This window comes from Diabrotica undecimpunctata, chromosome 7 (genome assembly GCF_040954645.1).
Source record: "Diabrotica undecimpunctata isolate CICGRU chromosome 7, icDiaUnde3, whole genome shotgun sequence".
In the NCBI taxonomy this organism is placed as follows: Eukaryota; Metazoa; Arthropoda; class Insecta; order Coleoptera; family Chrysomelidae; genus Diabrotica; species Diabrotica undecimpunctata.
Window position 1 is genome coordinate 6,950,091 of NC_092809.1, and position 13,037 is coordinate 6,963,127.

At 32.3% G+C, this 13,037-nt stretch overlaps 1 protein-coding gene across 2 annotated transcripts in view; it reads left to right on the forward strand.

Moving 5' to 3' along the window:
* LOC140444936 (uncharacterized protein CG3556) overlaps positions 1–12,521 on the forward strand; it is a 230,736-nt gene extending 218,215 nt beyond the window's left edge. For both annotated transcript variants that reach the window (XM_072536642.1, XM_072536643.1), the window contains one exon: positions 2,546–12,521. In XM_072536642.1, the coding sequence (XP_072392743.1) occupies positions 2,546–2,607 (62 nt within the window). In that variant the 3' untranslated portion in view covers positions 2,608–12,521. The remainder of the gene's footprint in view (positions 1–2,545) is intronic.
* Positions 12,522–13,037: the final 516 nt, after the last annotated feature.

A 13,037-nucleotide genomic window follows, 5' to 3' on the forward strand; every position in this document is an offset into this window, starting at 1 on the left:
TTTAAGAGCGATATTTGGGAGCTGGGGTTTCTGAAACCCCACATATGTGGTGCCGGGTTAAGCAGCTAAAACTTTTTTCTCTATTTGTTTTTGGGCATAAAATCATTATTAAAAACTTAAAAGGAACTTTATCCAACCTATTTGAACATAAATTGATATTAAAAATAACTAAATCTGGACTTTTTTTATTTTTTCATACAAGGGTAGCTTTTACATACAAATTGTCAAAATCACACATTAAGACAATCAAACTTTCGAAGTGGAGGGTCAGATGAGGTGGTATACTAATTTTCATAAAAATCTATGCCGTCCAAAAAAAACTGAGCTTTCACCTGATTTTTACCTTTACGCATTTTTTACGATTTTGCCGAAACTACTGACAACATTGTAATGAAATTTTATACGAATATGTTTTGGAAGCTGATACATCCCATGAATTTGTTTTTATATCTGATTCTCAAAGAGGGCGCTAGTTACTCGGATCGTACTAAGTATTAGTCAATATAACTTTTTTAAGAGTATAATTATTAATCAAAATTTCAAGTAAACTTAAACATCATTCAATTTTACACGAAAAAGGTACTCTTGGTAAAACTCGATACTGTGTACCGTTTTCGGAATATTTTGATTTGAAAATTATGAAGTAATAATTAGTGCTGGTATAAAATAGTTAGTAATTAAACAAAACTCAGAAGAAGAAAATTAAATTAATGACTAAGAACATAAAATAAAATTCAATTACAGTAAGTGTTCAAAATGCCCTCCGTTTTCGCGAATACACAAGTTTATTCTTTTTTCTAAAGATTCCATTAACCTTCTAAACGGTAGGGGATCAGCTATGATGTCATTAAATTGACGTTTACTTCTTTCTTCCAATTCTTGGCGTTAATTTACCTCTATAGCATAGACTTTTTCCTTAATATACGACCAAACTGCGTAATCCAAAGGGTTAAAATCGCATGACCGAGGAGGCCAATGAATCGGAGCTTCTGCACCTCTACCAATTCATCGATTCGGAAAATGATTACTCAACCAATTACGACACCTTCTATCAAAGTGTGGTGGAGCTCCATCGTGCATAAAAAATAAAGATCTTCGCTCATTTAGCGTTAAATCTTCTAATATCTTGAATAAGGAATTGTTTAAAAAATCAAGATACATACCACCATTTAAATTTCCAGGTAGAATATGATAACCTATTAATTTGTTACTTAAAGTTGCTGCCCAAACATTAACTTTAAATGAGTGTTGGTAATGTGATACCCTTTTGACTCTTGGATTCTCATCACACCAGTAGTGTGCATTATGGGAGTTAAACATACCTTGTCGCGTAAAGGTGGCCTCGTCCGTAAAAAGAATGCATTTTAAAAAATTTGGATTGTGGGCTGTCCTTTGTTGCAATGTTTCACAAAAATCCACTCTAACCGGTAGATCATCTGGCAAGAGCTCTTGGACTTTTCTGTAATGATAAGGATGTAATTGCTGTTTTTTCAGTATCCGCCAAGTACTTGAAGAAGAAGTATTTGTTCGTCTTGCTATATTCCTTACGCTAACTGTTGGATCTTGATCAAGTAAATTTAAAATATTATTTTCTTTATTAATTGTTCTTGTTGTTCATGGTCTACCAGAATTTATTTTATTTGGTCTCACATTCCCAGTTTCTCGACAATGTCGTTCAACGGCTCTAATTGGTTTCTTACTTGGTAAGTTTCTTCTAGGAAACTTTTCGGCATAACGTGTCACAGCTGCACTAGAACATCCTAAACATTCTCCTACGGTTAATAACATGTCAGTGTATTCAACATTTGAGTACATTTTGATTTGATTTTACAAATAACAAGGTTTCAAAACTCTAATTATTGTTGATTTATCGTCATCACAATCAATAAATATCAGATTTCCATGGCACACTTGGAGAAAATAGAGGTATACCTATTAGAACTTTATCATTACTACCAGCATCAATTATTACTTCATAATTTTCAAATCAAAATATTCCAAAAACGGTACACAGTATCGAGTTTTACCAAGAGTACCTTTTTCAAGTAAAATTGAATGATGTTTAAGTTTACTTGAAATTTTGATTAATAATTATACTCTTAAAAAAGTTATATTGACTAATACTTAGTACGATCCGTGTAACTAGCGCCCTCTATGAGAATCAGATCTAAAAACAAATTCATGGGATGTATCAGCTTCCAAAACATATTCGTATAAAATTTCATTACAATGTTGCCAGTAGTTTCGGCAAAATCGTAAAAAATGCGTAAAATTTTGTTTTCTTCAACGCCCTGTATCTTAAAAACGGATGGCGTTACAAAAATTTTTTACTAAGCAAACCCCAATTATTTTTCAGTTTTTTACCTACCCTAGAGACGGGGTTACCTTTTTTTGAAACACCCTGTATATGTACTAGACATAATATTTTGCGTTATTAAATCGATATAAAATAAAATATATCATGTAAAAGATATTTTTTAACTAAATAATATGTATTTTGTAGCTAAAATGTAAACGTGTGTATTTATACCTAATTCTTTTACAGGCGTGGATGATCTTCTGATCGAAGAAGGTGACCACTATCTCTTCTGGTACAAGAAACTCTAAAACTACAGTGAAATTTATATTTTTTAGTTTTATAAACTCTTAAACCTTTCGTTTGACTTGTTAAATGTGTGCCATGATCATATCCTCCTGATTTTATTTCGATGCTTTGTGATCGTGCGATATGGTCGTAAAATTTTTGAAAGCTTTCTCGGCTTTTGGCTTGGCGTGAAGATAAAAAGAGTATTAACGTTTCTAAACGCATTATTTCTTTGTAGATGTTTATATTAAGTCTATATCTAAAGAATCTGTTAAACGTACATATAATATGAATTATCCGGTCTAGAATTTGATTTAGAAAAGGTGCATATTAATAATTGGTAAGAAATCATAGCTTTGTCTAACAAATATATTATTAAAAATAAGATAAATTTAATTTTGAGTGTGTTTGATGACGTAAAAACTTATACCATTAATCAGTTTTTTGCATGTCATATTTATTGGGTCTTTAAAATTGTGGGAGTTTAATCGCTCAAATTGTGGTTAGTATCTGTAAATAATTTGTGACATAACACTTATTCTTCTTCTTCTTCTCCATATGCCGCCCCCATTAACGGAGGTTGGCGACCACATTTCTAAAAGTTTTTTCTGTCTTTTGCAACGTGGAATAATTCGTCTACAGTCATGTTTATCCAGTCTCGAATATTTCGCAGCCATGACTTCCTCTTTCTACCTATTCCCTTTTTGCCATCGACTCTACCCTGCATGATGACCTGCAGAAGATTATATTTATCATTCCTCAGTATATGTCCAAGATATGCAGTCTTGCGTACTTTTATTGTTATAACACTTGTTAAAAGTTAAATATTTGAGCTCTACGGTTATATTTTAATTTGACTTTTATACAGATATAGAATAAAATATATTAATTAACCATAAAAATCAATGTATTGGGTGTTTGATATCCCAAAACGAATTTTTTTTAACCAATTATTCTTATGCATTTTGTCTAAAATAATATCAGCTCAAAGCATGTAGTTTTACGATGTACTCTGCAAATCACAAAATTTATTAAAACATCCCGAATAATTATGTAAAAACGTATTCCATTAGATTACTTTTAAATTAAAATATGTGTAGAGCTCTAAACTATAAATAAGAAATCATTTTAGCGATTTTTATAGTGACTTTATGCTGCTTGCATATTGATGTTTTAGTGACACTCTTAAAACAAATTTATAATTCAGGCGTATTACCTCAAGAGTGGTTAACGTCGATTTTTATTTTTTGTCTCCCCAAAAAGAAAAAAGCAAGAGAATGCAGCGATTACTGCACCATTAGCTTAATGTCTCATGTGCTAAAGTTACTACTAAAAGTCATTCATAACCGAATATATCACAAATTGGACATAGACGTTAATGACACACAATTTGGTTTTCGCAAAAGCCTAGAAACGCGTGGAGCTCTTTTTTCACTTAATATACTAATACAAAGATGCATGGACGTCAATCAAGATATATACGCATGTTTTATTGACTGTAATAAAGCATTCGATAAAGTAAGACATAAACATTTAATTAATGTCCTGAAATCAAAGAAGATTGACTACAACTACCTCAGGATCATATCAAATTTATACTATAAACAGAGAGCAAAAGTACGTGTTAACGAACAGCTGTCAGAAGAAATTGAAATTAGACATAGAGTGAGACAGGGATGCGTATTGTCGCCGATTCTTTTTAATGCCTACTCCAAAGAGATCCTAAAAAAGGCTCTTGAGGGTGAAACAGCTGGAATAAAGGTAAATTGAGTTCCAATTAACAACATTAGATATGCGGACGACACTGTGATCTGAGCCGAAAATATTGAAGATTTTCAGAGACTGGTGACCAGAATAGCGGAGTATGGAAAAGAGTACGGTCTAACAATAAATGTCAAGAAGACGAAATTTATAAGGATATCCAAAATTCAAAGAAATAACATGAATATTCTAATAGACGGAACCAACGTTGAACAAGTGGACAAATATGCATATCTGGAAACAATGATTAACTCCACAAATGATTACATTGAAGAGATCAAAATCAGAATAGAAAAGGCTAGAGCACATTTCAACAAAATGAGAAAAGTGCTATGTACAAGGGATTTAAAATTGGAACTAAGAGTTAGGTTGGCGAGATGTTATGTTTTTTCGACTTTGTTTTATGGAATGGAGTCCCGGACCTTAAATGCGACATCAATGAAAAAAATGGAATTATTCGAGCTGTGGGTGTACAGAAGAATTCTGAAAATATCGTGGACAGAACACGTCACAAACAAAGAGGTTCTGAGAACGATGAATAAAGAAATAGAAATTTTAAATACAATTAAAACAAGAAAATTGGAATATCTCGGACATATTACACGTGGAGAGAAATACACCTTGTTCTCTCCACGGGTATGGAGTTCCACGTGTTCCAAAAAATAGCCCTTTTTTGGAAAAAAATGTCTGCTTGTACCTTCATATCGGAAAATGAGAAATCTGCACCAGGTTTTAAAGCAGCAAACGACAGGTTAACTGTTTTATTTTATTGTAACGCTTCAGGTGATCATACGTTAAAACCAATGCTGATTTATAAGTCTTTAAATTAACGGTCTCTTAAACATAAAAATCAAAATGAAACTACCGGTATATTGAAGCGCAAATAGAAAAGCGTTGGTTACGGCAACATTGTTTATGGACTGGTTTACTAACTGTTTTGTGCCGAGCCTTTAGCAATATTTAACATCAAAATCGCTACCGTTTAAAGCACTTATTTTTATCAACAATGCTCCTGGACATCCAGAATCGCTCAACTTAATAAATTCACATGTGAGAATTGACTTTTTACCTTTACTTAAACGGCATTACCTAAGGCGTACATTCAGCCATATCTTCAATTGTATTGAATTAGATCCTTCATTGACCGTTACCGATTGTTGGAGACAATCTAATATTTCTCACTGTACATTGGAGGCACATTGAAAAACAGACAGAGTCTAGTCTATGTTAAAAGCAGGAAAAGGAGAAGAGCCATTTTTTTTTATTTTATAACAGAAGAAGGTTAATATAGGTTTTTAAATAAAAAAAGCAAAAAATTTGGTTTTAAAGTAATCTAAAATGGGATAACCTGGTAAAAATCTAGTAGAATAATAAGATACCCAACAAGTCCAAATATACAAGGTAACTATGTTATCTTTAGCACTTTTAAAGTAACTATTTTCATAGAGAATTTAAAATTGAAATATAGCACGCTAGATATAAAATACTGAAGGCTGTTAAAGTGTATCTTATTGGTCTAAACATTGGAACTTTTTTTGATACATCTGTATTGTTTATCTATATCATTGGATGTTGTTGACGTGTTAGTAAATATAGTAAATATAGCACATATTTCTACCTCAAAAAGATCATGGCAATAAACTTTAAAATATCAAAAAAAGTTTCGTTGGATGAAGTGTATAAAGAGTACATCCGCAAGACACATCTGCAGACCTAAAACAAAACTTTTTGAATTATTTTTTAAACTTTGACGCACTGGAGAAGAATACAGGTTGTCCTGAAATTGTTTTTCGTATTTTATTCAAATGGTACTACAGTCCATCTAATTTACTTACCGTTGCACGTCATTATCATTGACAGAGATCGAAGTTGACATAGTTGCCAAAGTATAAAAAAATCCTGAATCCATTTTAAATCAAATAGGTCACATAATTATTGCAAAAGTGGATTATACAACAAAACAAATTATTATTTAATCTAAACAAATAGAAACAAAACAAGAGTTGAAAAATAATCTTGTTAAAAACAATTTGAGCCGCTTGTATGCATCATATAAAGATGTAAAATGGAATACTTAAACGAAAACAACACTTTTTTACTTAATAACATTAGTCAACACCGCAACTGTCAAATAAGTGTTACCAATTTATGCCAAAATATCACCTTCGCTCGATTACAGTTACAGTGTGTTCCGAACAAATGTTCTTAATAAAAACGCTTTATAATGCATTTATACAAATTAAATGAAACATATTATTGTGTATTTCTTTAGGTTAACATTAATAGAAATCTTTAAATATTATTTCTACGCGTATATAATAAAATATGTCTAGTGGCTGTAATGCCAGTGTACTCGGCAAAGTGATTCGAAAAAAGAACACACCTACCGCCTAAATATTTCGTGTTGGTATCAGGTGACTTCACGGTCTATGACGCGGATGACGTGCAACGGTAAGTAAATTAGATGAAGTATAGACAATTTTGAATTAAAATTAGAAAATGCCAATAGGACTTGTGATATCCAAAATATGAAAACGGTTTTAGGAGTATCAAAGCTCAAATGAAAGTACATTTGATTTCAAATTCAACAACATATCAGGGGAGGATAGATATCACTCTAAATAATAAGGCTCACTTTCCAATTTAAAATGGTTTGTAGCCATTTTTGCAACAATAAGTTAAAAAGATAATGTTTTAAAATCATGTGTGTTTAAAGGAGACATTTCTTTGGCCAATGCGAAGATATTTTACTAATAAATAATAAATGTGTGGCACATAACATATAACGTTTAGTATTTATGTAGTAGTAACTTGGTAAACGGCGCAAATGAAATTAAAGAACTAAAAATAATTAATTGTAAACCATGACACAAATACTTAGCGACTTTAAATACACAGGACATCAAGAAGAACCAAGAGAAGAAGTCATTCAAAATGCCATAATAAATAAATCTTCTCAGAGTAAGTGACCAAAATGAACTAATATGATTAGAAGCAATCATGAATGAATATACGAATTTTTGCAACATTATAATTAAATATGAAAAAACATCAGAAGAATGGAAAAGAAGGTTACGAACGTCTATCTCTAAAAAGGATCTAATCGCGCCAAAAATCGTAGGGTAACATTGTTAAGTATCTCACTGAATCTGTAAATCTGAAGTTTGTAATATGTGTCATGTGCTTGGTCGCCCATTGAACAAGCAAACTGTTAAGCTGTATCAACAAATATAGATTATTGCAGGATACCAGGAAAAAAATTAAAAGTGCATACTGTATACAAAAATTTTCCACTGCACTACACTAGATATGTAGCCAATAAAAGTTAACATGTATATTTCTTCAGTTGACCAGAAAGAAGACATTTAGCGGTCTTATCTCCAACTAGACTTCACTAACTAATTGTCAACTGAATTAAAACTTATCACTTTATTCTATCTTTGTTTAGCTGTTTAACTGTACTTTATTTGTAATACTGCACTACATTATCAATTTCTCCATCTTTCTTATAGGCTTCATGCTCAATTGCGAGAAAAACTAAAAACAGGCCAAGCCTGAGCAAGAATCTACCGCACTCTCATGACTGTCAATATCCTAGTCCTCTCATGGTACAATCTGGACCTCCACAATGAAAGCAACCGTTTCCCACGGCCGCTTCTCTGAGATGGGAAATCATCACTTAAAAATCATTCCCTTGCCCGCATCAGCTTCTTCTTCTTAAAGTTCCATCTCCTATCGGAGGTTGGATATCATAACGGCTATGGTCACTTTGTTGGCTGCTGCTCTGAAAAGTTGTAGTGAACTACAGTTAAACCATTCTCTAAGGTTCCTCAGCCAGGAGATGCTTCTTCTTCCTTCGATCCTTCCTTGCATAATAATTCTCAGCAGCTCATGTTTTACTCCTCTGGTTATGTGACCCAAATATTCTAGTTTTCTTCTTTTTATGCTGTTCATAATTTCTAACTCCTTATTTAGACGTCGTAGTACCTCAGCATTGGTAATCCTTTGAACCCACTGAATTTTTAATATTCTTCTGTAACACCACATTTCGAACGCTTCTATTTTTCTTATGTGTTGTTTCTTCAATGTCCAAGCTTCCATTCCGTATAGTAAGATAGAAAATATGTAACATCTTAGAGCCCTCAATCTGAGATGCAACTGAAGGTCTCTGTTGGTAAGCATTGTCTTCATTTTCACAAATGCTTGCCTTGCAGTTTCAATTCGGACTTTGATTTCTCTGCTTTGGTCATTTTTGTCATCAACCCAGGTTCCCAGATATTTATATGTCTCTACATTTTCTATTTGGGTTTGCTCTATCATTAATCTTTCATTTCCATCAGCGAAAAGATTATAATTTATTTCCTGCGTAAATATCTAGGCGGAACTAATATCAAAGAAAAGAGCAAATTGTGTATTATAAACAGACTCCAAAATATTCAGAAAATGCTACAATAATAAAAAACGAAGAAAATTCTGCTTCAAAAATTTAAAACCGTACAAAAATTTAAAAATGACACCTATGTCATTATGGTTGCCAGTTCTGTTGGTTTCGTGCTATTGGATCACTTGCAGAACTCAGTTAGGTTTAGAGACTGGTTAGAATGTGGCTAAATGTATGACTGTACGTAATTTTAGGGAGCTAACGAACACAGATATAAGATCAAAGTGACAAGGCGACGACATAGTGGTAGTGAGAAAACGCCTGTAACAGAGGAACATAGAGGAACATTCTGATACAGCCAATTAACAATATTTATTATTCGCTTAAAATTTTTAGGAGTTGCTAAGTAATATACTATATAAATCAATTTGGGACAGCCTGTATTTAATAGATTTATTTTGACTTTGTTCAAAAAATTCTGTTGAGACCGTCTTTTTTATGAATGTCAATAGGATATTGGATATATCAGTAGAGTTTCTTTTTAGAGTTTTGTAACAAAACAGTGGTATTGTTTAAATTTTGTTTTAAAAATGACTTTCGAAGCATAATTTATAATGATTGTGATTTTCGTTCCAGAATAAAAACATTTACTGTTCGAAGAATAATGTATTAACCACGGCGCGCGGCGTGGTAAAAGTGATTTTTAAAACAAAGCCCTGAGATACATTAAAATATACAAATCTAATGTATTTTTGTGGAATTTTTGTACTACCTAAAGTAAATATTCATCCCCAGATTTAGATTATTGTTTATACTTCATTTTTTGTACTCAAAATATCTTTATAGTCCTTTGTAATGTACAATTTCATTCCTTTATCCGAAAAATAGTAATTTGGTACAATAATGAGGATTTCAGATTGCATGTGGAATTAAAAAATGCCACAAATATACATATATATTATTTAATCATTAGTACAGACAAAATATTGTAAATAAAATTTACAAAGTATTAGTTTATCAAATGCTTTTGGTTATTGATTTACATATATTATAAAGTCATAAAACTAATTGTTTAAAAGTTAAAATTTATAATTGACCTAAAAAGAAGATTGCACTAGTTTGAAAGGACTGCAATAATTAGAAATGGTGCAAGATTTTCGAATACGCTGGTGAAATACTTACCTTAGATCGATGATTACTTTCTTCTTCTTCTCATTGCGCCGTCTCCTTTCGAAGGTTGGCGATCCAAATGGCAATTGTAGTTCTGGAAACTGCTGCGCGAAAGATCTCTGCGGATGAGCGGTCGAACCATCTCCTCAGGTCTTTCAGCCACGAGTTCTGGCGTCTTCCTACTGATCTTTTGCCCTGTACTTTTCCTTCAAGTATAACTTGAAGTAATTCATATCTTTCGCCTCTCAACACATGGCCCAAGTATTGCATTTTCCTCTCTTTGATTATTCTTAGTAATTCTTTTTGTTTACACATGCGACGAAGTACCTCAACATTAGTAACTCTTTGTACCCATGGAATCCTCAACATTCGTCTGTATATATACATCTCAAAGGCATCTATTCTTTTTTCTACTTCGGAGTCCATTGTCCAACTTTCACAGCCATACAGTAAGACAGAAAAAACGTAACATCTGATCATTCGGATTCTAAGCTGTAGACTAAGGTCTGATCTTGTAAAAAATGTTTTAATGCTCATGAATGTTTTCCTTGCTTGTTCGATTCTTGACAGGATTTCTTTAAAAACTAGAATAAGCTACAATAGCTGATACATGAATCAAGGAGGAAGTGGGAGAAGGATACTTCTTTGTATCCTTGCATCAAGCGAGAGATTACTTATCTTAGGCGTTTGGTCGAGATACTTTATACTTAATTATGTCGTTTTATAAACTCCCCTAAGAAGGCCTGTACTATAAATGCTATAAAATTTCTTATGGAAATATTGTTCAGACAAAAAACTACAAAATATTAGTAAAGAAACCAAGATGATGGAATAACTATACTGTCAAATAAAATATTGTATATATAATGCAGCAAAAGAGGTCATAGAGTACAAAAAAAATGTATAAAACCAAGATCCGGAGTGGTGGTCACAAGAAATAAGAGAGTTGGTAAATACCAAAAAAGATGCCTATCGAATATGGCTACAAACACAAACTGTGACTAATAAAAAACGAGACGTGGGAAAAAATGTAAAGAAATAAACAATTTTTGGGTGTAAATCGAGTATCTAAAGCATGGAAAATTATAGGAAACCTCAAAAAATATCAGAAGGCATCTGACCGGCTCAAATTAAAGGACATGATCCACTCATTATACGCAAGAGAGATACCATTGGGAATAATCAAAATCATCGAAAATATCTTCCAAAACAACACAATAACAGTAAAAGTAAAAGAAGAACTAACTGACCCTATTGAAGCTGGCAATGGGATAAAACAGGGGGATTTCCTGAGTCCTCTATTGTTCCACCTGATTGTGGATGAAATAATAGAAAAGTAAAAACTAACAAAGGATACCAAATGGGACATAAACAACTTAAAATAATCTGCTATGCAGACTTTTCTCTGCACGTAAAGTAAGTGAAGATGATTTACAACGTATGCTACACCAATTTAATATAATTGCTAGAAAATGTAACATGTTAATTTCCCCAAAAAAAGGACAAAATGCATGATTATAACAGCAAATTTACTAAGATGTAAATTGGAGCTGAAAGGTCAGATAATATAACAAGTGATGGATTTTAAATATCTAGGCATAACATTATCTAGCTACGGAAAGCTCGAAACAGAAGTGGAAGATTAAGTGAATAGTGAATCATAAAAAGAAGAAAAGAAGAAGAAGTTTGTCATAGACTTCAAAACTGATCCTTAAAGCAAATGAAAATGGAGAAAGCCACAGGACCTGTAAATATCCCCATTGAATTAATAAAGCTCGGGCTGTCAATACCAATAGAATTTTTTACTGTGATCTTTAACTAATGTCTAATTTAACAAGAAAATATTTCAGAAGATTGGAGCTTGTCGTATATAAGCTCTCTCCGTCAAAAAGGAGACAAAAAGAATTTCAAAAATCACAGAGGTATAAGCGTTATTATCTTGTTGAAAAGGTTGACGGTCGATTGATAAAAGAACGAGTCTAAAAACCAATATGAAGAAATAGAAGATCAGAATAGATTCGTTGTGGATATTTGTACTTCAACAAATTATAAAGAAAAGAACAGCCAGAAATTCGCTACCTCACTTAGTGTTCGTTGACTTAGAGAAGGCCTATGATTATGATACAGTACCCTCAAAAAAATTTTTTGAAATATTGACGAAGACAGGCCTAAGTAATACATACATCAACTCTATAGCGAATATGTCCATAAATGAAAAAAATGGCGTTAAAATGGAGAATAAAATTCAGAAACATATCCTGTCACAAAAGGTTTAAGGCGAGGATCGTTATCTCCAACTCTATTCAAATTCCAGGAAGCAATGAACAACTTGAGGAGAAAATACACGGGGATTGGAATGAAACTTTAGAACAAGTTTATAACAAATCTTTTCTTCACAGACGATCAAGTGATTATGGCAAACGACGAGGAAGATATGGATTACATGATATTTTAAAAGTTAACCGAAAAATACGAAAATTGGGAACTCAAGATCAACATTAAAAAAACGGAATTTCTAAGAATAAAGAAAGAAGAAACAGTACTGTTTTAACATGGAAATGTTAAAAAATACTCTTAATTCTTTTTTTCTGATGAAGCTCACAAACAATTAGCAAAATATAAAGACGTAAAGAAAAAAGGAGTTTTATTTACTAATATACAACAGACCGCATACTTGCTAATTCACTACATAATATGGCATCTATTTTTTTCAATTTTCGGTATAGTGCTGTTATAAAAAATTTTCTGCCTGCATAAATCCAATTTGACCTAAAAATTACGGAGATGTAACAAATGTCTCGGTGTTTTTTTAAGAGTACTCTAATCGTTTGATTTCTGTCGCGATACTGTTAGAAGTGATAACTCTCTTAATCTGCTGAACATTATTTTTGAAAGTACCTTTACTATTTTTTTGGTTGTTTTTAGAGTCCGTCTTTTTAAATTTCTATTAATTGAGTACAGTCTGGTCACACCAGTAGGGGATGAAATGGATCCGCACCTACAGAATCTCATCCAGTACGGACAGATAGAGCTTACTAAAGAGAGCCTCCAGTAAGTCTCCGTGACAATTATTTTTAAACACGACAAGTTTTGATAGGGTGTGTATTGTATCGTACTCAAACACGTTTGAGTACGATACAA